Source organism: Chelonia mydas, chromosome 9 (genome assembly GCF_015237465.2).
Source record: "Chelonia mydas isolate rCheMyd1 chromosome 9, rCheMyd1.pri.v2, whole genome shotgun sequence".
NCBI classification, from domain to species: domain Eukaryota; kingdom Metazoa; phylum Chordata; order Testudines; family Cheloniidae; genus Chelonia; species Chelonia mydas.
In genome coordinates this window covers 7,472,612-7,500,111 of record NC_057855.1, presented here as the reverse complement: position 1 = coordinate 7,500,111, position 27,500 = coordinate 7,472,612, and the positions used below count along the sequence as shown (strand labels likewise).

At 46.0% G+C, this 27,500-nt stretch overlaps 1 protein-coding gene across 13 annotated transcripts; it reads left to right on the top strand.

The window, feature by feature from the left end:
* On the top strand, nucleotides 1–27,500 carry CAPN10 (calpain 10). Of its 13 annotated transcripts, XR_006283743.1 has the most exons (16): nucleotides 73–176; nucleotides 2,853–2,929; nucleotides 3,018–3,219; nucleotides 5,227–5,358; nucleotides 5,624–5,820; nucleotides 8,980–9,197; nucleotides 9,589–9,730; nucleotides 11,957–12,123; nucleotides 15,005–15,288; nucleotides 17,299–17,501; nucleotides 19,395–19,447; nucleotides 19,565–19,650; nucleotides 20,273–20,472; nucleotides 20,913–20,958; nucleotides 25,290–25,390; nucleotides 26,642–27,500. XR_006283743.1 is itself a non-coding variant. In XM_027830770.3 (15 exons), the coding sequence occupies exons 3-15, from the start codon at nucleotides 3,076–3,078 to the stop codon at nucleotides 26,669–26,671; spliced, it is 1,902 nt and encodes a 633-aa protein (XP_027686571.2). In that variant the 5' UTR covers nucleotides 75–176; nucleotides 2,853–2,929; nucleotides 3,018–3,075; the 3' UTR covers nucleotides 26,672–27,500. The 13 variants fall into 13 exon arrangements, 11 of the variants coding, with proteins under 11 accessions (XP_043378318.1, XP_027686570.2, XP_037764585.1 ...); XR_003566012.3 differs by having other exon boundaries at nucleotides 19,395–19,650; XM_027830770.3 differs by lacking the exon at nucleotides 25,290–25,390 and having other exon boundaries at nucleotides 75–176.

Here is a 27,500-nt window from a genome sequence, read left to right as displayed (position 1 = left end):
GCATGCTGGGATCGGTAGTCAGCCGGCCCCCTCTTGGGGTGCTAGGATCAGGAGTCGCCCGCCTAGAGGGTTATAATTGGTCGTACGCTGTCACGTGCTCCGATCCTGGCTCCTGGTTGGCTGGTGGTCCAGTCGGCTGTCTCCGGCCCGGGGAGAGCGGACGGAATGTAGCCCAGGTAACGGGTCGGCAGCGGGTGGGTCCCGGGATAGCAGCTGAGAGCCCGGGGTGGGGCGCTGGGTTTGCGGGGTGGGAACCCTGAAGGGAGGGGATGTGAATGGTTTGCGGGGGGAGGGGTCGCGGGGGCAGGTGTCCGGGAGCGGCTGGGGGGGGGGGGGCGGGAGGGGTCGCGGGGGCAGGTGTCCGGGAGCGGCTGGGGGGAGGGGTCGCGGGGGCAGGTGTCTGGGAGCGGCTGGGGGGGGGAGGGGTCGCGGGGGCAGCTGTCTGGGAGCGGCTGTGGGGGGGGGAGGGGTCTCGGGGGCAGGTGTCTGGGAGCGGCTGTGGGGGGGGGAGGGGTCGCGGGGGCAGGTGTCTGGGAGCGGCTGTGGGGGGGGAGGGGTCGCGGGGGCAGGTGTCCGGGAGCGGCTCGGGGGGGGGGAGGGGTCGCGGGGGCAGGTGTCCGGGAGCGGCTCGGGGGGCAGGTGTCTGGGAGCGGCTGTGGGGGGGGGAGGGGTCTCGGGGGCAGGTGTCTGGGAGCGGCTGTGGGGGGGGGAGGGGTCGCGGGGGCAGGTGTCCGGGAGCGGCTGTGGGGGGGGGAGGGGTCGCGGGGGCAGGTGTCCGGGAGCGGCTGTGGGGGGGGGGAGGGGTCGCGGGGGCAGGTGTCCGGGAGCGGCTGTGGGGGGGGGAGGGGTCGCGGGGGCAGGTGTCCGGGAGCGGCTCGGGGGGGGGGAGGGGTCGCGGGGGCAGGTGTCCGGGAGCGGCTCGGGGGGGGGAGGGGTCGCGGGGGCAGGTGTCCGGGAGCGGCTCGGGGGGGGAGGGGTCGCGGGGGCAGGTGTCCGGGAGCGGCTCGGGGGGCAGGTGTCTGGGAGCGGCTGTGGGGGGGGAGGGGTCGCGGGGGCAGGTGTCTGGGAGCGGCTGGGGGGGGGGGGAGGGGTCGCGGGGGCAGGTGTCCGGGAGTGGCTGTGTGGAAGAGGGAGGGATTTGGGGAGGGGTCTAGGCAAGTACTGGGGGGGGTGAAGAATCTGGGTGGGAGGGACAGAGGGAGGGTTCTGAGAGGGGTGGGGGAAGGATCTGAGAGGGCAGGGTTCTGGGAGGGTAGTTGTGAGGGACACTGGGTAAGAAAAAACTAGGCCGGCAGGTCTCTGGGGAATGTGTGTGGATGGACTGGTCTGAGGGGGGATTGTGAAGGTTGGGGCTGGGTTGGCATGTTTGTTGGGGAAGGGTCTTGGAAGTTTTAGGAGAAAAACTCTGGGGAGGCGTCTGGCCAGGGATGTGCAGAGAGGAGGATTAACAGGGCATGACTGAGAGGGGAGTGGGTATTGCTCCAAATACTTTGTGAGATCATATCCTGAGCAGTAGCAGGTGTCTACTCACATTGAGGTTTACCTCGGTTTCATACTTCTCTCTGTCTGGCCTGTCATTTAATGGTGAGATTACTTATAAGAGATGAAGGTGTCAGGCTGCACTGGGATAACTTATTCCTGGGGGAATTTTGCGCCGCTGTGCGTGCGCAGAATTCATGTCGTCTCCCCCCCAGATTTCTTTGCTTCCCTGCAGAAAAATGACTTTCTGATAGGGAAGCAAAGGGAAGCTCCAAGAGCACATCACTCCCCAGCTGCACAGGTACATGGTTTCAGGCATCCGGAGCAGCCAGTGGAGAGGTAAATCACCGCAGGGCTGGGGACACCCCAACCAGTGGCTCTTACCCTGAGTTAGGATCAGCTGCTAGTCCCAGCTGTGCTGGAGGCAGGAGAGGGTGGAATTTCCTCTTCCCCTGCAAGGAGTGGCTGGGGCTGTGTCAGACCCATCCCCAGAAAGCTCAGCATCCTCCCCTGCTTCCTGCCTCCATCGTTCCTCAGCTGCTGGAGGAGAGGTCACTGTATGGGGAGCTGCTCCCCCATCCTCCCAACCCCAGACACCCATACCCGGGACTTCCCATACTCAGACACCCCCGCCAAGCCTCACCCCGTACACCCAGAACCTCCATACCTAAACCACACCCCACTGAACCTCAACCCCTGCACTCGGATCCCCCTGCACTCAGATCTGCTGCCTGCGGCCCCCCACCACTCCACCCAGACCAACCCCACTGAGCTCCCTGCACTCAAACCCCCGCCTTGATGAGCCCCCAGGCCACTGACTCCCAACTAGCTGCACCCAGACCAAGCCCCACTCCCCCAGCACTCAGATCCCCCTGCTGAGACCCCCATATCCAGACCCCTCCACTAAGGCCCAAACACTTTCACCTGGAAGCCCCTGCAGAGTCCCATTGCCCCTACATCCCAGCCTCTGTGCATCCAGATCCCCCCACACCTAGACTACCCACTGAGCCTCTCCACACTTGGATCCTGCCTGGTTGAGCCTGCCTGCCCCATACCTGGGCACCTGGCACAGAGGGGCAGGGCCCCAGGGTGTTTCTGGGGTAGGCCCAGGCCTTGTGCTCTGTCAGGGTCAGGTGCAGCCTCACCACTGAGTCCATGTCCCGAGGGTGGGGAGGCTGTAGGGTGATCTCCCACCTTTATACAGCCACTGGCCTGTGCTCCTCACTGCCATGCTGGAGCTTCTGCATTTATTTATTGACAAATACATTTTGCAGAATTTTAAAATACTGTGCACAGAATTTTTAATTTTTTGGCGCAGAATGTCCTCAGGAGTAATAACTACTCAGACAGTTTGATGTGTTCTTTTTTTGCAGTATTGGATTCTTCAGGGCCAACAACTGATTTTGAATAAAATTTCAGCTAATATGGTTCAAGCGATTAAGTGGAAACGGTTAGTGACTTTTCGCTTATGAGTTTATCAGCCTCACTCACCCACTCCCAAAGTTATGATTCCTGGTTCATTTTAATTTATATTATAGATTTCAGTTAGAGACGTAAAGTCTTGGAGTGGCCGACAGAGCTTCAGTTGTGTTGAAAATGCTGGGAGACAGAGGGCAGTCAGCTACAAAAGAAAATCTTTACAAAGACCCCACATTTCCAGCAAGCGACAGCTCCCTCTTTTTTAACTGTTCCACCCCACTCTCACAATTCAGAGGGGAGATTTCCTGGCTGAGACCTCAGGTGAGTTTTGAGATGGGATAGCTTAATGGTTTAGCAAAATTTGACTTTCCATTAACAAGGGGATGACTTAGTGTTCAGTTACTGTTTCTCGTTCTTTGTATGGTTCTGAAATACAAAAATGACAAAAGTGGTGTGCTGTGGTTGCTGGGCTAACTGTATCTTTGGCCACTTTGAGTGAGAGCCTTTAGTACTCTGTGTATCAAATGTGTTTACCCAGCAAGTCTGACTAAGTTTGACACCTGTGATTCTTCCCTTTAGGAATCTGTCACTAGTGGTGAATGTGATAATTTGATGGCCTTCTTAAAAAACAAAGTATTGTTTAATTTCCCCTTTTTTCTTCCTCTACACTTTATCCTAGATAATCTGATTTGCAAACACAAATTCAACTCTATCTCTATGCTAAAGACTCACAGGTATATCTCTCTACTCCAGATCAGTGCCCTTCGGTCCAGACTAAGATCTTGGCCTATCTCTCTGAAGTCTCCTTGTGGATGTCTAGCCATCAGTTCAAACTCAACATGGCTAAAACAGAGCTCTTAGTCTCCCCCCCCCCCCATCCCATCCTTTCTCAGTCAGTGTGGACATCACCACCATCCTGCCTGTCACTCAGGACCATAATTTGGGTAGCATCTTCAGGTTAGGCCTCTCTGTAGGTCTTCAAGTCAAGGCTATGTCTAAATCTTGCCCAATCTTTCTGTACAACATCTCAAACATACGGTCTTTCCTGTCCATCCACACAGCTGAACTCTCATGCAGGCTTTCATCAGCTCACATCTTGATTACAGCAACATCCTTTTCTATGGCCTTGACAAATGCTATCTTGCCCTGCCCGTATCCATTCAGAACACTGCTGCAAAGATTATTCTTCTTGTTTGTCACTTTGACGATGTCACCCTTCTCTTTGAATCCCTCCACTAGCTTCCCCTTCTCTGTCTCATCAAACATAAGTTACTTGTCTTCAGTTTCGAAGGCCTTCATGCCCTATCACCACCCTATTCCCCCACAATAATCTCTCATTCAGTATTGAAAAGTTGATGCCAATCTCCATAGCCCATTTGTTAAATTTTCAAACTAGCACCTTTATGCTTTCTCCTGTGCTTGCCTCCATGCTTGGAAGGAGCACACCATAAATACTGCAAAGCTATCTAATTACTTTTCTTTGCTGACAAAAACCTGACAAGCTGCTGGTGTGCTGAGACCACTATCTGTTGTGTCTCATTGTTTCCTTGTATTCCCTTGTCTTCTATATTCATCTGTTGTTTCTTGTATATTTAGAGTGTAAGCTCTTTGCAGCAGGGACTACCTTTTTGATCTTTGCTTGTACAGCATCTAGCACAATGGGATCCTGATCCATGACGGGGGCTTCTAGACCATATGGTAAAACAAATAACTAATAAGCATATTTCCCAGAGTAAAGTGTGGGGCTCAGCTAGCCAAGGAGAAAAGTAACAAAGCAGCAGCTCAGGGCTAATTCATTCAGTTTTCTGCCCGCTGTAAAGTTTACAAGAAAAAGTGTTTTGCGGTTTAGATCAATAGCTTGCTTAGCAATGGCAAACTGAGTTTTGCTTGGCCAGACAAGGGTGGGTTTTTTTTGTTCTGGGATGTTGAATTCTCTCATAGCTTGTATCTCATGCTGCCCTGCTAATGTACCTCAACCTTGCTTGTGAGTTGTGACCTGCACAACTACTAGGGAGTGGGTTATTTCTCTCTCTGTTCATTCACTTCTTGTCTCTTTGCTGAGATTATCAATAGTAATGTATTATTGATGATGGAATCTATCTACCAAGATCTGGGCTGAGACCCACCAGTCTTATTTCACATAGGTCACCTACTGAATAGTCATACTGTAACAACTCTCAATAAGTGGTAACCTGTGCTGTATTCAAACAAGAACGAAAGGTCCCTTATTGTGTTAATTGTCTTGTGAGCCATCCGATCCGACAAAACATAGCGTGTTTGGCTTAGACTGTCATACAGGATTTAACCTTAACGTTTGCTTTGTTTTAGGAAATTTGTTCTGCTCCTCAATTGTTTTCAGACAATCCACAGGAGGTGCAAGTGAAGCAAGGGATTTTGGGAGATTGTTGGTTCCTGTGTGCCTGTGTTGCTTTGCAGAAGAGTAAATACCTGCTAAGTAAGGTATAGAACAGCTTCTTGTAATGTTTCATGTCCTAGCAGATTCTCCTGTATGCTCCATTAATATTTTTTTCCCCTAGTCTTTTCCAACTCAGTGAAACTTCTAAGATGTACTCTGATGCTCTGTCTTTACTCTTTGATGTTATGACATATTATTTCTATCTACGCTATGATGTAGAATAGCTGGAATTGACCATGTTTTAAGTGGTGGTTTCTTCAAAAGAAAGTCCCTGTTTGTCTTGATTTTGCTAATATTGTCTTCTTCCAGGTAATCCCTCCAGGTCAGCCCAGCTGGACAGATGAGACGTACACAGGCTGTTTCACTTGTCAAGTCTGGCAGTTTGGACACTGGGTGGAGGTAACCATTGATGATCGCCTGCCTTGCCTTGGGGGTAAACTCTGTTTCTCCCAGTGTCAGACAGAAGATGTGTTTTGGCTTCCCTTACTGGAAAAGGTCTATGCCAAGTAAGTGAACTTCATTGGAGGAGGAGATTTAAATTGCAGTAATGACTAGCACATATTCTACATAGTGCTTTGTTTGATTGGATTTCATGCCATGTGGGCTTCCAGAGCCCTCTCTAGGACTTGAGCTCTTTATATCTGAAACCTGTATATAGACTGATAGTTTCCAGAGTTTTTCCTATATTGGATTCTGTAGAGGTCCAATGTTTATCCTGGATCACCCAGATACATTTCCGCCTTCATACAGGGTGAGATTTTCTTACTGAAAGGAATTGTGAAAAAAATAAGAGTTTTATAATGACGCAGCAGCTGCTAGACTGCAGTGATGCTCAGCTAGCTACTCGCTGCAGATCACCTAGCTCAGTAAGACTGAAATAAAGTTTTCCCTGGTGCATTATTTGAGAAGATTTTAAGAGAGACATCAATGGTCAGATCTTCAGCTGTTGAAAATCTATGTTGCTCCACTGAAATAATGAAGCTACACCAATTTATGTTAGTTGAGGCTCAGGCCCTGAATATTTCTTTCCTGCATACTTCTGCCTAACCATCCCTTGCCACTCATTTGCTGGTTTTATCAGGAGTTATGGACCCTGGAATATTATTATTGTTGTTGTTTTGTTTTATATCTGGCAGTGGGGCCATTGTTTTATAAAACAAGCACCAAAATACGATCTCAGCCCAGTATACAGTGTAGACCGACAAAGCAGTTCAGAGACCAAATGCTTTGGACAAGGACACCAAACAGTTACAAGATCTTAGAGAAGGGTTTGTTTAGCCCCCAGCAGAGGACAAACACCTTTTAAGGTGAAGTTATTCAGCTAGTAGTAGATATGCTGAAGTTAAGGTACATGTTTCTGTCAAGGCACCTTTGGCACATTAACTTTTTCTTCTTACTGTGGGTTTGCCAGGCAAATGTTGTTTTGACCATTTCTTACAGAAATTTTATGAATCTGGCTTAGTATTCTTTCAGTGTGTTCATTCACTCTGCTTTGTAGTTACCGCAAATAATAACACAACGTCCCTGACCCCACAAAATGAAACAGCTGGGAGAAAAAACTAGTTTGACTGTGTTTAGCAAACAAAGAATATATTAAGGGGAGGTATGTTAGAAATGTTATTTTTTAAACATTACTAGCTATATTGTGCTTCATGAAGGGTGATGAAAATTCAAAGATGAGATGCAAATGACAAGCAGCGAGCAGTTTCTATACAGGAAAGGATTGTATCAAGCTTTCCATAAGGCAGTGTGATATCTTATTTTTCTTTCCCTTTTCCCATCTAGTTGGAGTCAGGTAGCCTATCAGTGTTTCCAGGTTTGCTGGTCCAACGCTCACTCCATATCTACTTCATCCTCCCGTACACCGTCTATTGGCTGTTTTCTTGGTCATCCTCTTGTTCTCAGCCTGTGAACTCTAGTCCCAAATGTCTCCGGTTAGGGAGCTTATTCCTTCACTCACTTACTTCCCTGGTCCTTCTCATATGAACAGAGAGCAACAATACCCGTAGTCCAAAGTTGCAAACAATTTGATGTTTATTGGGGTGAACTTCCAGCAAGCATGATTCCAGTTTCCTTCCTTAGTGTCCCCCTTCCCAGCTCTGACACCACAGAGCCTTACACCTGTGTCCCTGTTCCCATTCCTGCCCTTAGCCAAACATGATTCCAATTTCCCTACCCCCATTCCCTGTTCCCATTTCCACCCCAAACACCCACTCACTTCGTGATTGACTGCAGACTATATAGTAAAACTTGAGTTCTGCTTAGCTATACCTTAACCGATCATTTTCCTGAAATTTAACTAACCAATCCTAACATATTGTAACATGATTATGTAACCAATTATATCCCACCACCTTAGTTTACACGCAGCAAAATTAATTATACAGCAGACAGAAACAATCACAGAACCAGACAGAGATTATACAGACAAACAATAGAAGAGTGGGAACTATAATGACAAAACAATACAGACGTGAGGATTTCACATCCCATTTATTGATAAGTGAGTTCTTGCCAGACAGGATGCTATCAAACTAAGTTTCCTTTTACATTTTCTAGGCACTTCTCTTTCTCTGGAGGTGATAGGCACTATCAGGACAGGATTGTATTCCGAACAGCCCAATAGCACCTTATTTCAATGTGACTAGTTTGGACTCCCTTATCCATCCTTCAAACATGCCCATACCGTCTCAGCTTCCTCTCCTGCAGCTTCTGTCTGATACCACAGACCTTAGTCTCACTCCTGATGTCATCATTCCACATGTGTTCCAGCAATGTCAGCTCTTTCACTGCCCTCAAACATCTCATTTCAATGGCTTCTCTTCGGTCACCCATTTCTCTGATCTGTAGAGAAGAGCTGATCTTACCAAACTTTTGTATAGTTGTCTCTTAAGTAGTCATAAATCACACCACTTATCTTTGTCAGTTTTGTCTCACGCGCAGTTCACTGTTGACTACTTTGTTTGCTGCTAACCAGCCACCAAAGTACTTGAATTCAGAAACCTGATTTAGTTGCTGGCCCTCAATGTTAATATTTATCTATTTTGGTCCCGGGTGAATTACCCACATGACTTCAGTCTTTTCTTTAGTCATTTTGGGGTCATAATTTGTTAGTTTCCTGTTCCAGGCATCAATTGCCTGGACCAAATCTTCTGCACTATCGGCCATGAGTGCAATATGGTCTCCATACATCAACTTTGGACCACCACCTATTTGGATTTTCTTACTTATGAAGTCCATCACAGTTATGGTCATCTTGGACTAGATGACCTTCTGGGGTCCCTTCCAACCCTGATATTCTATGATTCTATGAATACTAATAGTTTAAGCACTGATCCCTGGTGGAGCCCAACCTTCACCTCAAAACACTCTGTTACACCGAAGTGTGTCCACTTGTCATGAAACTGTCATACAAACCTGTCACCATCTGGACAAGGTCCTCTGGTACGTCACAGAATCTTAGGAGAGGCACCAGCAGTCACCTAGATACTTTGCTGAATACGTGAGGTGTCTGATTGCCTAAATATTCTATAGCTGCAGGGGCACCTTTTATGTCATACTAACATCGGGCTCCCAATGGGGACATATGTGTGATTAAAATAAAGCCAAAATGATGTTCATTTAAGTTTGAAATATGTGCCACTGTTTCTTTTTTGTTTTTATAGGGTGCATGGGTCTTATGAGCAGTTATGGGCAGGGCAGGTGGCAGATGCTTTAGTTGACTTGACTGGAGGTCTAGCTGAGAGATGGATCCTAAAAGACCCTGGAAGAAGCATGGAAAGAGAGAGGACTGGTAAAGTTTTGGAGAAGATGGTATTTAGGAGACTGATGAACCTGAAGGAACAATGTGTGATAAGTTGCTCAGTCCTCAGCTCCAGGCAAGGTAATATGAGTATTCCAGAGATTCTTAAATATGGCAGGTGTGTCTTTCTCTTCCCATAAAAGGGAAAAAGTAAGGGAAAGTAGTGCTTCAGCACCACTGGTCTGTGGATACTCAAAGCTAACTAGCATGTTTCTAGGGATTCTGGTGATCAGCATTTCTCTTCACTCTTCTAATCATAGATGTATAAACCAGGCAGTTATCTGTCTCTGTGTACAGGGTGGGTTGCATGTTCCTCCGTTGTGTTCACAGGCAGAGCAGTTGACTTGTAGCAACTTTCTTCAGTACAAAGTGAATCTTCTTCACAGGGGATAGAGAGTTTACTTCCTCTTGCCTTGAAAAAGAATGCTGGGTAGTTTTCTACCTCCTAACGATGGTTATCTTTCCTGTACAGGTGCCAGTGAACTGGGAGAATTTCATGCCTTTATTGTCTCAGATATGCTTCATCTCTCCAGAGTCTCGGGCAACGAAATCATCTTGCTACGGATACGAAACCCTTGGGGGAGGCGGTGTTGGAAAGGACGCTGGAGGGAAGGGTAAGTGGCTTGTTTTCATTTAGAATACTCTCTTTTTAAGGTTCTACCATAAAGATGAAGATATTTACTGTGTGTGAGCACAAAATGTGTGTGTATATTACAGAGTAGTATTCCTAATAGGCTACAACAGAGGAGAGTTGCAGAGTACGGTAGCCTTATTCCTCAGAACCTTTTTATGAGTTCAGCATACAACATTATGGTTCTTGTGGTCTTGATTTTTTGGGGTTTTGGGTCTGGCAATCCAGATTTCCAAATACATGATACATTGATAGGAAATATGTTTTTTGGGGGTGGGGATTTAATTGGGTTACAGATTGTTGTAATAAGCCATAAATGCAGTGTCAATTCAGTCTGTGATTTTTGGTATCTAGAAAATGTATGAATTTAAGCTCCAGGCTCATCTTTTGAAGGGATTGTGCAGGTTTCCTTTGAGGATGAGGACGGAGAGGTCAGATATAGAGTGATCGCTTTGTGAAAAGTGTTCACCCACAGGTGATATGGGGCTTGTCGTCTTTTATCATATTTCTGTATGAGTTCTTCTGAGAGCATAGTGGTGGTCTTATCTCACCTACGTCAGTGGTTTTCAACCTTTTTAAATTTGCGGAGCCCTACACGTATTTTGAGTGGAGTTGTGAACTCCTTTGGAAAGTCAGCCTGTGGTCTGTGGACCCCTCCTATAGACCTCTTAGAAGACTGAAAACTGACTGAACAGAATTCAACCATACATGTTGCACATGCTCAGCACGGCATTTGACACAGCATGAGAAAGGGTTCTAGACAGTGGACTTATATGGTAATGACAACACTTCCAGGTTTTGATCTGTAGGTGGGGATATTTACATACTTTTGATTGATCAGAAAAACAAAATGCCTTTTCTGGATCTGAAATTTTATTTTCATAAAAAGAAAAGGAGTACTCGTGGCACCTTAGAGACTAACAAATTTATTTGAGCATAGCTCACGAAAGCTTATGCTCAAATAAATTTGTTAGTCTCTAAGGTGCCACAGGTACTCCTTTTCTTTTTGCGAATACAGACTAACACGGCTGTTACTCTGAAACCTTTATTTTCATAGTCACCTTTTGTAGACCCCTTAGACATAGTCCGCAGACCATAGGTTGAAAACCACTGACCTAAATAGTTGTTGCCTGTAATCCACTTAACTCCCTGCCCCCAGATTCTTTTTCTTCTTTTTGTGACAGGAAAGGTATGTTATCGGGCCACTGGTCCCTTGAAATATGTATTAACTATTTATGCTAAACAATCTGTTCCATCTTGTTCTACCTTGTATTTAAAGGCGGTAGTCTGAGTACATTTCCCAGACCTGAAGAAGAGCTCTATGTAAGCTCAAAAGTTTCTCTCCCACCAACAGAAGTTGGTCCAGTAGAAGATATTTCCTCACTCACCTTGTCTCTAATATCCTGGGACCAACACAGCTACAACAACACTGCATAGAGAAAAAGACAGGCTGATTTAAAGATTAGTGTTGTGCTGGACACCGCATAAAACATAAAGGAAGACACACTCTCCTGGCCTCAAAGTACTTAAAGCTGTAGTACCCTGTTCTGTGAAGTGCAGAATGTTTTTCATTCTCAGTAAAATTAATGGGAGTTGAAGGTGCCCAGCAATTAGTAGGACCCTAAATAATTAGTCGTGGCTCACATCTTCAACTTGTAGTAACTTTGAAGCCAACATGCTAAAAAGGTCTTGCCCTACTGCTCTATGGAAATGGTGTGTCGCTGATGTAAGGGGCTCAGTAAGTGGCACCAGAAAAACCTTCCAAAACAGCCATATTTAATTTTATTTGTTTAACCACTTTCTTGTGTTTTGGAGTTGTGTTTTTCACTTCCTCTTTCCATCATGCACAAATTCTAACACCTGCTTTTTTTTTTTTAAACGATAAACAAAGGTACAAATACTTTGCACATTGTTCAGTATTCATTGCAAATAAACTATTTGTTTTACCTGGGAGTATGTTCCATAATCCCTTACTCTCTGGTGTAGCTGGTTTCTAGGTCTTCCTGCAAGGAGATTGCCTATCTATAATTTCTGTTTCCAGTCCCAATTGATTAATAACTAGAGGAAATGTTGTATGGATGAACACAACAGTAAAACGAAAAAATCTTTTTTTCCCTCACGAAGCAATTTTTGTAGAAGATTTTTGTAGAACTCTATTGGGAGTGTGAGCAAAGAGCCTAGACATTGACTTTTGTGCATTTATTTGCAGTGGTCAAGGGTGGAGCCAATTGGATCCAATAGTTGCTTCAGAATTGCTTTCCCAGATCCAGGAAGGAGAATTCTGGGTTGAGGAGGAGGAGTTTTTCAAGGAGTTTGATGAGATTACCATTGGGTTTCCAGTCACTGAAGAGGGACAGCTTCAGAGCCTCTATACAGGTACAATGTGGACAAAGGGACTATTGGTAACAAATCAGATTAGTTTAATGGGGAAGTCTGATTTGAATTAAAAAGGGCCAAAATTAGACTTGTTTAGCACTATATCAGGGGTGGGCAAACTTTTTGGCCCTAGGGCCACATCGGGTACAGAACTTGTATGGATGGCAGGGTAGGGAAGGCTGGGGGAGGCTATGCCTCCCCAAACAGTGAGGCGTGGCCTGGCCTCTGCCCCCATTCAGGCCCCCGAGAACTCCCACCCTCATCCAACCCCCCCGCTCCCAACCCCTGACTGCCCCCTGGGACTCCTGCATCCTATCCAAACACCCCTGCTCTCTGCCCCCTGACCACCCTCCCCCCCCAGATGCCCGTACCCTATCCAATCCCCCCTGCTCCCCACCGCCTGACCACCCCCAGGACCCCCGCCCCTATCCAACCCTCCCTGCTCTCCCTGCCCCACGTTACCTGTGGAGTGGGGGAAGGGGGGCTCGGTCCTTTTCCCTGTGTGTTTCCCCTGCTTGTTTGGCTGCTCTCCCTGGCAGTCGGGCAGGGCTCGCTCCCTGTCTGGGCTTGGCTGCTGGGGACAGGGGCCAAGCATGCTGGAGGTGGAGGGGGCCCCTGGCTTGCTCTCCCCCTGTCCCCAGCAGTGGGCCGAGGCCCCTTGATCCCTGCAACCCTCCCTGCTCCTCGCCTCCCCACCTGAACTCCCCCTGACCGTGCTGCCCTGGAGCACCAGGTCTGGCGACTCTATAGCCGGGCTGCCCGACCGGAGCTGCAGCCACGCTGCCCAGGTAACTGTGACTGCAAAGGAGGGAGGCAGGGGAGCAGAAGGAGAGGGGCCAAGGGCTAGCCTCCACCCCGCTCACCACGCTGCGGGGTAGTTAGGCTTGCAGAGGAGCCAGCCCGTCCTGACCCCACTCCCTGGCAGGAGCTCGGGGGCCACAGGGAAGGGTCCTGCGGGCCGGATGTGGCCCGCAGGCCGTAGTTTGCCCCCCTCTACACTAGACCTTTGTGGTTTCCAAAACGTTTTCCAAATTTTATTGAGTATGCCCTGAATGCGTACTCTGGGAGAGGTTGGAGAACAGAACTGGTGTCTACTGGGTAATTAAATTAAACTTCTTATTAACTTTTCTCTTTCTCTACATTTCTCTGATTTACTGGAAAAATCCTCTTCCTTATTTGCCAATAATTTTAAGAGTTGTAAGTGAAAATGCTTATGCAAAGCTCAGGGACTCACGTACTTTGAGGCTGTGGAGTTTGCTGCAGAGCTGACCTGCCTGATGTAGAATTATGCTCTGAAATCTCATCATTTAAAAAAATGTTTCTAGCCCTTATGGTTACAGTGCATACTCCATGCACTATTCCATGCAGCCCAGACATCAGGAGGTTTGGGAGTGATAGCTGGAGTCCAGCTTGCAGGCAGCGAAGGGGTAAAACAGAAGTGTAAGCTGTCAAGCTAGGTTGTCTGGAGAACAGTGCAGTAGCTGAGGCCTGGGGAGATAAGTTGCTCATGCCATCTACAAACTCTCACCTTCCCTGGCACACATGGGGAGAATCTGGTTCTGAATTGGGTCATCTGAACAGCACCAGAGGAACAGAAACCTGGGGAATGGAGCCAGATATCCTTAATCCTGCCTCAGTGTAGGAAGCTGGACTTGATGACTCCTCAAGGTCTCTTCTGCCCTTCATTTCTATGATTCTGTGCTTATTCCAGAGAAAGACCAGTAGGAGGCATTTTGGCCTTGATTTGGCAAAACACATAAACGTATTTGTAAGTAAATTCCTATTCACCAAAGTATTAAATCGTGTTTAAATGTGAAGTAGGTGCTTTGTGGAATACAGATTGTTTGCTACATTAAGTAGTGTAGCAAGTTCTCCTCCTCCTGCTCCTCCACACCCCCAGAGGTGTAGGTGTCGCAGTTACTCCTTCATCCCATCTCAAGATGATCTATGGAGAATTGGAATTCTGACCTACGCTTGCTGTAAAGTTCTTATCAGCCCATGTTTGCAGATGAGATGATCTCTATGTAGGTTATTTTATGGTCCTCGTTTGCTGCAGTATCAGACACAAAATATTTAAAACAGAAATACCAGTATTTTACTCTCTTCCTTCCCAAACTCTAGGCCCAGGATCGGCAACCTTTGGCACGTGGCCCATCAGGGAAAGCCGCTGGTGGGCCGGGACTGTTTGTTCACCTGCAGCGTTCACAGGTTCGGCCTGTCGCAGCTCCCACTGGCTGCGGTTCACCGTTCTAGGCCAAATGGGGGCTGTTGGAAGCGGTGTGGGCCAAGGGGTGTGCTGGCCGCCACTTCCCGCAGCCCCCATTGGCCTAGAATGGTGAACCGCAGCCAGTGGGAGTTGCGATTGGCCAAACCTGCGGATGCTGCAAGTGAACAAACTGTCCCAGCCCACCAGTGGCTTTCCCTGATGGGCCACATGCCAGAGGTTGCCAATCCCTGCTGTAGGCCTTTCCTGTGTCTGTTGCTGCTGGGAGGAAAGAAGGAGATTTCACAGGAGTTTTTAAGCCTTTTTTTTTTTTTTTTCAGACTAAAGAATTGTTTGCTATGTTTGCCCCCTTGGTCTGGGAGTTAGTCGTTTCCTGAAGAAAGTTTTATTGGGGAGCCCTGTAATGTTCTCTTCCAACTGGGAGACAAATTTGAGGTTTCAGACTTGTAGAAATAGTCTGCATATGATCTTTAAGGATAAAGTTCTTCAGCGTCCCACTCTGACTTGGATTTTATACCTCTTGGGATATCTTGGCCGTGAACATTAGCTCACAGAAAGTGGCACTGCCACAGGACTGCTTTCAGTCTGGAGACTCTTGAGCCACAAAAATGAATTGTTTCCAGTTGCTGATGTGTGGTACCGGTTTTTTTTTCTTAGAGAAAGTGCTGAGTCATACTCAGAATCTCTGTGGATCCTGGGTGAAAGGCCAGTCTGCAGGTGGTTGCCGTAACAACAACAGCTTCCCTATGAACCCCAAGTTCTGGCTGAGGATATGTGAGCAGAGTGAGGTGTGCATTGCTCTTCAGCAGAAACCCAGGAAGTATTGTGCTGATTGGGCTGGAAGAACTCAGAATCTGACCCACTTAGCAGAGAAAGGTCCATCTCTGACTGAAGGCATTCAAGGGCAGAATTACCAGGCTGTGGGACTGCATGTCTGGAAGGTAATTGGGGGTAACTTTTCAAACTTCTAGTTGGGCCAAGAAGAAAAGTTTCCAGAAAAACAGGAGTATCTGACATAGTCATTCATTTGTTACTGCAATGCCATGAGTCCATTGTTCATGGAAGTCAGGGTGTAAAAGACCTTTTAGATGAGCCTTCCCATCTCACAGGGTCATTGAAGGATCGTTGCCTATAGTACATATACCAGGGCTTTATTCAGTTTATTTTTAAACATTCTAAGCAATGAAGCTTCCACTACTTCTCTTTGGAGACTGTTCACACAGTCAGTTACATTGCAGTATTAGAAAGATTTGCCTGATAATTTTTCCCTTTCTTAATGTTAACTCCTTTCTCTTAGTTCAACCCCCTTGTACTATCCTAAGAAGTTCTTCTCTCGCTTTGGTGTCTACACTCTTCACATGTTTGTATACTGTTATGTCCCTTCCTTAATTATCACCTCTTATATATGTATTAATCTTTTAAAATCTCTGTTAAACTTTTTCTCATAAGTCAGTCCTTTCACCAACCTACTTGTTTTTGTTGCTTTTCTCTGGGTTCTTTCTAGTTTGTTAAACTCTGTCTAATAATGTGTGTACCCAGAATACAACACAATGTGCATAGGAAAAAAACTAATTTCAGAAATGCCTAGTGCAACTGAAAATAATTCTACTCATTTGTAGATACAATTTTGTGCAACTCTATTTTTGCATACTCAAGCTATCATCGAGGTGTTCAAAAACTTCAGAAATGTGTGTTTATGCTTGCAGTTGCACAGTGATCAGTGCCCCTGGGTTCATTAATATAATTTCACCTCCAAGTTTAATTTGCACTATGAAAATATCTTCTAACAACTTTTTTCTTCTTAATTACTTTTGTAAACAAGAACATAATTAGTAGTGGATGAAGGCTTATTTTACTGATGCTCGGGCCAAACGCTTTAACTCAAAATATGAACAGTATTTTTCTCCTAATCTCCTTTCATTCCCCACAGATCTCTGTTACACTTGTTGTACCTAAAATATTGTGAAAGAATTAAAATGTTTGCCCTTCGCTGAAAACGTTTAATTTCAGCTGAAATGTGGCAGACAGGTTTTCAGTCTGGGCCTGGTTTGCTCCAGCCTGTTCCTTTTTTTTGTTTTGAAGAGAGCAAATTAAAACAAATTGTTTTCACTTTTTTTGATAACAGTTGCTCACTTTTACAAAATGTGCTCAGAGTCTGGTAGGTGCTGAGCTTTAACCTGCCCTGAGACTACATGAGATTTCCAAAAAAGAATTGGTTTGAAAAAGTAGCTATTGTACATGAGCAAGGTTCAGCACCACTGAACTTTGTATGAAAAATGAGAGCTTCCCATGGTTTATGATCTGACCATGTTGGCTTCTGGGTAAATCTAATCTGAATGAAAACACAACAGTGTATCAGAATTTTGTGTTTCCTTTGGGCAAAATTCTGCCCTGAGGCATGCTACTTCGGTTCTGCATGGGGCTGGTTTGTAACTGATGCCCCCAAGAGCAATTCTAGCTGGGACAGAATTCTTCCTGGGAATGCCCAGGATAAATATGCCAGAGGAATGTTCTGTGACCTTTTGAGATGTATAATGTGCTATATGTGTGGTCTGCTCCATTGGCTGATGCATAGATGGTGGACCATTTCCCTATACTCATCTCACGCTTTCTTGCCCACTTACTGGCATTAACTTCCACAGGGAAGCTATGTGGGAGAAGGGACTACAGTCCCCAGTGAAATTCTGTCCAGCACTGCTCCAGGGCACAAGAAGGGGGAAGCAGCTTTCATTTTCCCACCCCGAATTGCTCACCCTCATGAGTGCGATCCTGAATCTGACCCTTCGAGACAGGTTTGGAAATAATACCTGCATGGTCTGCCAGATGGCAAAGCACACACTTGTGGTACTATGGATTTGGAGTTTGTTGACTGAATATTTGACCCCATTTAACTTTGCTATAATCTTGTCAACTTTCCTACAATGCTATGCTACATTATGTGTCTATTTTAGGTGGAGAAGAGGCGCTTTAACCTACCAAAGACCCTCTCTGCTCCTCCAGTTGTAGGTACCATTTGTCATTCTTATGACAGAGAAGTACATCTGCGCTGTGACCTTGCCCCTGGTTATTACCTTATTGTCCCTAGCACCTTTCTGAAGAATGCAGAGAGCGACTTCCTGCTTCGTGTATTCTCAACAGGAAGAATCTGCCTCAGGTATGGTCAAAAAGGAGGAGAAGTAGCAAATCCCACAAAAACCCTGTTCACAGTTTATGTAAAGCCTTATGCCCTTTACGAGGGCTTGCTGTGACCTGAACTATGGTTAGGAGAGGTACATGTAAAGAAGGTGCTAAATCTTTTGAGTTCAGGTAATTAGTGTGGCTGTATAATGGGCACCTCTTCTGGCTCTTTGAATGGGGTCTCGGAGATGCTTGAAGTCCTTCCTATAGTACAGGGGTGGGTAACCTCCAGCCCGCTGCTTCATTTCGTCTGGCCTGCGGCAAGTCTCTGTGCCATGGGCCGAAAGCCCCGAGCCTTGGCGCCCCCCTGCCCCCACTGGCCTGAAGCCATGAGCGCTGGATCACCGGCATGTCCTTGTGGCCCCTAGGTGGAGGGGCGATCAGGGCAGCTCTGCATGCTGCCCCTGCCCCCAGTGCTGGCTCCGCAGCTCCCATTGGCCAGGAACTGTGGCCAATGGGCGCTGGTCGCGTGCACTGCACTGAGCCGCCTGGCCCCTCTGCCTAGGGGCCGGACATGCCAGCTGCTTCCGGGAGCAGTGCAGAGCCCGGGTAGGCAGGGAGCCAGCTTTGCTCCTGCTGCGCCACCAACCAGGAGCCTCCTGAGGTAAGCGCTCCCCCGACTGGAGCCCACACCCCAAACCCGCTCCTACACGCCAACCTTCTGCCCCAGGTCAGGCCCTGCTCCCGCACCCTAACTCCCTCCCAGAGCCCACGCCCTAAACCCCTGCCGCAGCCCTGAGCCCGCTCCTGCACTTCAAACCCCTTTGCCCCTCCTGGAGCCCCCTCCTGCACCCCAAACCCTTCAGCCCTCCAGCCAGAGCCCTCACCCCCTCCCGCAACCCAAACCCCTCATTTCTGGCCCCATCCCAAAGCCTAGGGGAAGCCACGAGACTCGGTGCCACCCCCCACGGGGCTAGAGCTGCGACTACTTGCTTGAGCCTCTGCTCCCACCCCAGAGCTGTGTGTGGCCCCTGACTGATTTTTTCTGTGGGTCAGTGGTCCCTGATAAAAAAAAGATTCCCCACCCCTGCTATAGTACCTCAAGGGACCTGGGGGGTGGTCATCTAAATCCTTTTTTGATCCAAGAGAGCCCCAGTGTCTGGAAGAAGTGCACACTGTTCAGAGGTGAACTGGTGTAGTTCTTTGCGGTGTGTACATTGTGGAGAATATACTTCATACAAGGTGTGGTGTGTTTTATACAAGAATGTTACTGCTGCACAATTACTGCAGGCATCAGTACATTTTGGATGTTGCACAGGTCTGTGATGTGCTCACTTCATCCAGGGTAGATGTTTCCTGGAGCTCTGTGGGTGGTGGGGAAGGCCTCAGAGAGCTACATTGTTTTCATATTTCTTTCTTTTCCTCCTTGCCTTATTTGCGGGGGCGGGGGACCCTAGGGAAATTAAATGCAAAAATGTAAATTCATGGAACATTAAGGTTAAGAAACTAAATGCATCAATGTTAGGAAATTCAAAAGATAAATTTAATCAATAAACTAATGCAGCATGTTGTATTTTCTATTGCTATGTCTTAAATACATATTTTAATGTGTTTATACTTTAAATTTATATTGTGCAATGTGGCGAGATTCAAGGTGCTGTAGAGATCTTAATTTTTACTTTATTTATTTTCTCTGTTCCACAAATGTTCAGGTTTTGCATTTAATTATACTTATATGTGGCAATGATTGGCATTGAATTGACAGTTAATGGGAATGCTTGACTGGTAAGAGTTTGCATTTCTTGACACTTATTTCATTACTAGTATTTGTCCATATTTTGACAGCTGAGCACTAAGGATGGTGAATTGCAGTCATGGAAACCTTTCACCTTTTGTACACTACTTTCCCTTTCTTTCTTACATTTGATAGTGAGATAAAACCACCACCCACTGATGCTGCCCTCTGTGAAGAGCTCCCACCAGGTGAATGGGAGACAGTGCAGCTACAGGGATGCTGGAAAAATGGCCAAAGTGCTGGAGGTAGCAGGAACTTCCACTCCTTCCATACCAATCCCTGCTTTCCCCTCTCCGTCCCTGCAGGAACAGAAGAGCGCAGCATGAAAGTCACCCTCCGCCAGCACTGTCAAGATAGCAAGTGTCGTCCAATAGGGTTTCATATCTTCCAGGTATGATTTACCCCAGTCAGTCAGATTAGTTGATTCTTGTAAATGAAACAAATCCATCACTTATTCAGGTGCCTCTTACCTTGGAGAATGGAAATGCACCCTATAAATGATTATATTTGGGCCAATACAAGTAGACATTTGAGCTGTATTAGTTCACAGGTACAGTAGGTATAACAATGCATGAGTGGATAGCACAGCAACCAAATTTCTGGTTCCACTGAACCCTTGTCATATTCCGGTTTAGAAGTCATGCAGCAGCCAGTATTTATAGATTTTTCTGAATGTTTGAAGGGTTTTATTTAACACTAAGACTATAGCCAGGTAACTCAATATTAAATGATACGCTTTTTTTAAAAATGAGCTGATTTTTTTTTCATTTTAACACAGATGCAAATGATTGGGCATGCTTGGTGACTAAGACCCAAGCTTGGTAGTTGGGCTTGACTCTCTCCTGCCCTTCTCCCCTAACAATTTTTTTTCCCCCCTGACAACTGATAAGTGACCCTGAGCGAACCGTGATCACTCTATGAAATAGGGCGTGTATTTGGAGGAGTGGGTTATTTGTGGACCACACTGATTTGTTTTAAAGGTGTGAGATCTGAAATTATTTTAATCTCTTCAGGTGCCTAACAACAGTTGGAAACCACAGAGTTGTTCTTTTCTGCACTTGGAGCCATTGGTTAGCTGTGTACCTCATTGCTACTCACAGGAAGTGAGCCAACTGTGCAGACTCTCTGCAGGGAATTATGTAATTGTACCTTCAACGTACTTGCCTAATACTGAAGGCAATTTCACAGTGGTCATAACAACTAAAATAGACAGGTAAAAATATATAGGTATCTGTTTGGGTTTACACTGTTTCTAAATTCACATGTAACAGAGCATAGGACAACACTACACAATAATTTATAATAGTAATGTTTCCATATTTATTATAACGTCTTTGTACCACTACCACAGGGTAACTGGGATGACTAGCCCTTTAAGGGAAGTAGGGCTGGCTCCATCTGTGCCATAATTACCAGCCCGCAATCTGAGGGGGTGATACTAATGGGATCAGATGTTAACCTGATGAACAATTGGTCGTCAGAAAGAGGAACTAAAGGAAGTAGGTTAGGCCTGTGGGAGGCTCTGATCGAAGGTCTGCAGGAAGTAGGGAGGTTAAGTCTTGAGAGAGACAGGTAGAGTTCCCTGGGAGATGAGACAGTAGGAAACTATTTATGCTTTGCACTGAAGTAATATTTTCTTTCCTTTTCAAATAGGAAACGCATTCAGAGCCAGGAGACCCTTGGACAAATATTGCAAGAAGTAGGTGGCATTTGAATTTCAGTGGCACTGAGATTGAGGTACACTGGAAGTCAGAGAGGCAAACACATAAGCATTAGCTAATGATTTGTACCAGGGACTGGGAGACAAGAATTTGAAAGTTCTAATTCCACTCCGTTGCTAACTGTTTGTTCTTGGGCACATCAGTGAACCTCTCTTTTCGTTTTTCCAGTCTGCAAAGTAGCAATTATACTATAACTCTTTGTCTTCTCTCATGCTGCCTCGTACACAGGGAATCCCCTCTCTGAAATGATCTATAAAGCCAAACTGACTCCTTCAAATCCATCCTCAATACCCACCTCTGCTGTAAAGCCTGTGAGAAGCTGGTGGACTAATAGCTGTGATGGGCTTATGGCAATAATTGACACTTATATTTGCATTTTAAAAGTTATTAATATTCATAGAATCATAGAATATCAGGGTTGGAAGGGACCTCAGGAGGTCATCTAGTCCAACCCCCTGCTCAAAGCAGGACCAGTCCCCAACTAAATCATCCCAGCCAGGGCTTTGTCAAGCCTGACCTTAAAAATATCTAAGGAAGGAGATTCCACCACCTCCCTAGGTAACGCATTCCAGTGTTTCACCACCCTCCTAGTGAAAAAGTTTTTCCTAATATCCAACCTAAACCTCCCCCACTGCAACTTGAGACCATTACTCCTTGTTCTGTCATCTGGTGCCACTGAGAACAGTCTAGATCCATCCTCTTTGGAACCCCCTTTCAGGTAGTTGAAAGCAGCTATCAAATCCCCCCTCATTCTTCTCTTCTGCAGACTAATTAATCTCAGTCCCCTCAGCCTCTCCTCATAAATCGTGTGCTCCAGACCCCTAATCATTTTTGGTGGCCTTCTCTGGACTCTTCCCAGTTTTTCCACATCCTTCTTGTAGTGTGGGGCCCAAAACTGGACACTCCAGATGAGGCCTCACCAACGTTGAACAGAGGGGAACGATCACGTCTCTCAGTCTGCTGGCAGTGCCCCTACATATACATCCCAAAATGCCATTGGCCTTGGCAACAAGGGCACACTGTTGACTCATATCCAGCTTCTCGTCCACTGTAACCCCTAGGTCCTTTTCTGCAGAACTGCTGCCGAGCCATTTGGTCCCTAGTCTGTAGCGGTGCATGGGGTTCTTCTGTCCTAAATGCAGGACTCTGCACTTGTCCTTGTTGAACCTCATCAGATTTCTTTTAGCCCAATCCTCTAATTTGTCTAGGTCCCTCTGTATCCTATCCCTACCCTCCAGCGTTTCTACCTCTCCTCCCAGTTTAGTGTCATCTGCAAACTTGCTGAGGGTGCAATCCACATCATCCTCCAGATCATTTATGAAGATATTGAACAAAACTGGCCCGAGGACCGACCCTTGGGGCACTCCACTTGATACCGGCTGCCAACTAGACACGGAGCCGTTGATCACTACCCGTTGAGCCCGACAATCTAGCCAACTTTCTGTCAACCTTATAGTCCATTCATCCAGCCCATACTTCTTTAACTTGCTGGCAAGAATACTGTGGGAGACCATGTCAAAAGCTTTGCTAAAGTCCAGGAACATGTTCACCGCTTTCCCCTCATCCACAGAGCCAGTTATCTCATCATAGAAGGCAATTAGATTAGTCAAGCATGACTTGCCCTTGGTGAATCCATGCTGACTGTTCCTGATCACTTTCCTCTCCTCTAAGTGCTTCAGAATTGATTCCTTGAGGACCTGCTCCATGATTTTTCCAGGGACTGAGGTGAGGCTGACTGGCCTGTAGTTCCCAGGATCCTCCTCCTTCCCTTTTTTAAAGATGGGCACTACATTAGCCTTTTTCCAGTCGTCCGGGACTTCCCCGGATCGCCATGAGTTTTCAAAGATAATGGCCAATGGCTCTGCAATCACATCCGCCCACTCCTTTAGCACTCTCGGATGCAACGCATCTGGCCCCATGGACTTGTGCTCGTCCAGCTTTTCTAAATAGTCCCGAACCACTTCTTTCTTCACAGAGGGCTGGTCACCTCCTCCCCATGCTGTGCTGCCCAGTGCAGCAGTCTGGGAGCTGACTTTGTTCGTGAAGACAGAGGCAAAAAAAGCATTGAGTACATTAGCTTTTTCCACATCCTCTGTCACTAGGTTGCCTCCCTCATTCAGTAAGGGGCCCACACTTTCCTTGACTTTCTTCTTGTTGCTAACATACCTGAAGAAACCCTTCTTGTTACTCTTAACATCTCTTGCTAGCTGCAACTCCAGGTGTGATCTGGCCTTCCTGATTTCACTCCTGCATCCACGAGCAATATTTTTATACTCTTCCCTGGTCATTTGTCCAATCTTCCACTTCTTGTAAGCTTCTTTTTTGTGTTCAAGATCAGCAAGGATTTCGCTGTTAAGCCAAGCTGGTCGCCTGCCATATTTACTATTCTTTCTACACATCGGGATGGTTTGTCCCTGTAACGTCAATAAAGATTCTTTAAAATACAGCCAGCTCTCCTGGACTCCTTTCCCCCTCATGTTATTCTCCCAGGGGATCCTGCCCATCAGTTCCCTGAGGGGGTCAAAGTCTGCTTTTCTGAAGTCCAGGGTCTGTATTCTGCTGCTCTCCTTTCTTCTCTGTGTCAGGATCCTGAACTCAACCATCTCATGGTCACTGCCTCCCAGGTTCCCATCCACTTTAGCTTCCTCTACTAATTCTTCCCGGTTTGTGAGCAGCAGGTCAAGAAGAGCTCTGCCCCTAGTTGGTTCCTCCAGCACTTGCACCAGGAAATTGTCCCATACCCTTTCTATTGTCCATTGGATTGTCTGTGCACCCCTGTATTGCTCTCCCAGCAGATATCAGGGTGATTGAAGTCTCCCATGAGAACCAGGGCAATGCAATCTAGTAACTTCTGTGAGTTGCCGGAAGAAAGCCTCATCCACTTCATCCCCCTGGTCCGGTGGTCTATAGTAGACTCCCACCATGACATCACCCTTGTTGCTCACACTTCTAAACTTAATCCAGAGACGCTCAGGTTTTTCTGCAGTTTCATACTTGAGCTCTGAGCAGTCATACTGCTCCCTTATATGCAGTGCAACTCCCCCACCTTTTCTGCCATGCCTGTCCTTCCTGAACAGTTTATATCCATCCATGACAGTACTCCAGTCATGTGAGTTATCCCACCAAGTCTCTGTTATTCCAATCACATCATAATTCCTTGACTGTGCCAGGACTTCCAGTTCTCCCTGCTTGTTTCCCAGGCTTCTTGCATTTGTGTATAGGCACTTGAGATAACTCGCTGATCATCCCTCTTTCTCAGTATGAGGCAGGAGCGCTGCCCTCTCACGTGCTCCTGCTTCCTCCCGGTATCCCACTTCCCCACTTACCTGAGGGCTTTGGTCTCCTTCCCCTGGTGAACCTAGTTTAAAGCCCTCCTCACTAGGTTAGCCAGCCTGCTTGCGAAGATGCTCTTCCCTCTCTTCGTTAGGTGGAGCCCATCTCTGCCTAGCACTCCTCCTTTTTGGAACACCATCCCATGGTCAAAGAATCCAAAGCCTTCTCTCCGACACCACCTGCATAGCCATTTTTTGACTTCCACGATTCGACGGTCTCTACCCAGGCCTTTTCCTTCCATGGGGAGGATGGACGAGAAGACCACTTGCGCCTCAAACTCCTTTATCCTTCTTCCCAGAGCCATGTAGTCCGCAGTGATCCGCTCAAGGTCATTCTTGGCAGTATCATTGGTGCCCACATGGAGAAGCAGGAAGGGGTAGCGATCTGAGGGCTTGATGAGTCTCGGTAGTCTCTCCGTCACATCGTGAATCCTAGCTATATTAATAGTGTGTGTGTGTGTGTATATATATTTTTTTTAACTGTATTCTCCTTTTGTGTCTCCATCACTCTTATTGTTTTATTTATATATTCAGTCCTTTTCCTCACACAATGGGCTCTGATCTGTATTGGGGTCTTTAGGCACTACTGCAATATTTAGAAATTAATACTAATCATATGGGAAAAAAAGAGTGGGGAAAACCTGGAAATGATTGCCCTGCATGCCTTAGTAGGTCTACATTTGTGTTTGCTTGTACACACAATATGCTATAATGATAATTCACATTGGGCTGTGAGCTGTTTTGGTCAAGTTAATGCAACATGTTTAACGTTTCACTGATTATTTTTTTTCTCCACTACACATGCGCACAATGTTGTTGCAGGGTTGGGCATGAGTTCTGAGTTCCTGACACTTAAGATACTTTTATTTTAGGGGGGAAAAGATCCAAAAATATTATTTTTTGCGACTGTGTTAAAATAAAATCTTACTTGCATTTTAAATCAGAGGGTGTTCTTCATAACACTGTTTACTTATTAGGCAAGACAAATACCAACCTGATAAAATCTCCCAGAGGGAAAGAGGCCAATTACACACAGAATAAACAAGCAAATAAAAAAACAACCACATCACCACACCAGGTATCAGTTGGCTTACTAATTTTCCTGCTCTAGGTTATGTTGACCAGTGATTATACTTTGTCCTCAAAACCACACAACAAACTAAGTCTGGACTTTTATTTCACAGAAATTGGAGATGGAAACATATATGTACATTTCTAATGGTGGCCTTGCTTTAGAATCTAGGAGCTGTAACACCTAATTAATAATAGCATTATTTCCATTCCTTGTTCATTCATTTCTTTCTTAGATGTGGTTCTTGCCTGTCTCTAGGGCAAATGTTAATAGGCCCCTCCCTCAGTAACAACAGCCTATCTAGTGAGATTATTTTTACACTATTCTCTAAGGGTAGTAAGACTTGGGCCTACCCTGCTGTCCAGTGGTAGGGTAAAATGCCAGTGGCACTCCCCTGAGAATACCTTGCTTCAAACCTCCTGAGAATTTCAGTTTGGAGATGACAGCCGCAATCTCCTCATTGATTGCAGCTAAGATACAGAAAGAGAGAATCTCTGAGTTTTTAAGAAATCCTAGCTGGTGAAGGTTATAAAGACTATAACCTAGAAGCAGTTCAGGTTTTTGAAGGGGAACCGGTGGAGAGCATGGACCACTTTGGTGATGTGGTTTTGTTAGTCTGCCTTACATAGAAGTGGGCTGCTGTGTATTAAAGCTTCTGTGTGCCCTTCCTGGTCTGTGCCAGGTGTAGTACACTGCAGTAGTTTATCCTGAAGGAGATGGAAACGTGGCTGACTGCGCTGGGTCTATATCTCAAAGAAAAAGGTGCAGTCTCCCTGTTAATCAAATATTAAAGCACTTTTGGTTACAGCTGCTGTTTGGTTGAGTAGGAGTGGTGACGAGTCCACTTAGAACCATGAGACTATGCAGTGCTTTCCCCTTTCCTACCAGCCCCACTACTTGCTTTTCATTCAGGTAGTTGTGTGTCTCGGGCACTGGGACAAGTGGATAATGGCACTGAGAGAGAGATGTAGAGCGGGTGCGAGTGATATACTGTATTGTATATTCCTAGGGTTCTGTCCAGTCTAGTTCCAGATTACTGAAGTTATGGGATTTGCATCACTTCCTTGAGACTATTTAAGTGTATCAATTAACAGGAAGAGAATGTGTAATAATACATGGCCTTAATTCCTGAATTTTCCTTTTCTCTGTCTAGCTAAGGCATATCTGCCAATCTTTTTCACCCTGAGACTGATAACATGTTACAAAACTACAGGTTTTAACCTATGAAATAGCTTCAATTCAGCCTCTTTTTTGCAGGTCTCCTTTACAGCTGTGATGAAAAGGTAATTTGGAATTCTCGCGTCAACATCATAACAGTAGAGAGACTGGAAAAGCCTGACCTCTGGCTATTTTCAATTTGAAGTGAATTAACCAGAAAATACCCTGGTCCCAGTGGTTTTCCATTCAGACTGACTTCCAGCCTGGTGACGTCCTCTCTGAAAAGATACCTCCTTGATCATATGCATCCTGATGAGCATTCTTCCCCTCCATATGTTTTACTACCAGCAACATACAAATGAACTTCATGCTATACCTCAGTTCTTCAAAAATATGGACAAAGGATATGTGCACATGTTTTAACTCAAGCTGTAGTTTTAAAATTAAAACAGGAAAAAAAATGTGACCTATGTGTACATAATGAAAGAACGTTTGGTGAAGAGTACCCAAGTTTACAGAACAACCTCAGGAGACCAGGGGAGGAAAGGAGGAGTGTAGGGGAAAGAAACTGGAGTCCCTTTTTCAGGAAGGAAAGACTAGGATCCAACAAAGTACACTGGAACAGGTATAGACCAGATCTATATCTACCACTGCCAGTCTTATTACTGAGCACTTTATCATGGGCCCTGCTACTATGAATGTTTGTCATGAAACTGTAACTTTGGAAAAGATAAGTTTAGGGGAGTTTGTCTTGCACCATGTGAACACCTGGAAGGGAAGGAAGAAATAACTTATGCAAAGCTGTTGGTTTGAAACTCCATATAAGACAGTATTTTTGTTACTAGTAACCAGAATGTTGTTTTCTTAATTCCTGTTAAAATATTTCTTACTCAAGTGTGGGTTTTTTAGATATTGTATTTTCTTTAATAAATGTAAGGTGATGTTAAAGAGTTTAAAA

Excerpts from the sequence above, each read along its gene's own strand:
- CAPN10 (XM_007068621.4), top strand. The coding sequence starts at position 3,076 with ATGCTGGGAGACAGAGGGCAGTCAGCTACAAAAGAAAATCTTTACAAA. Across the intron at positions 9,731-11,956 it reads AAAGGACGCTGGAGGGAAGG|TGGTCAAGGGTGGAGCCAAT; the intron begins GTAAGTGGCTTG and ends ATTTATTTGCAG. Across the intron at positions 19,651-20,272 it reads TAGGGTTTCATATCTTCCAG|GTGCCTAACAACAGTTGGAA; the intron begins GTATGATTTACC and ends TAATCTCTTCAG.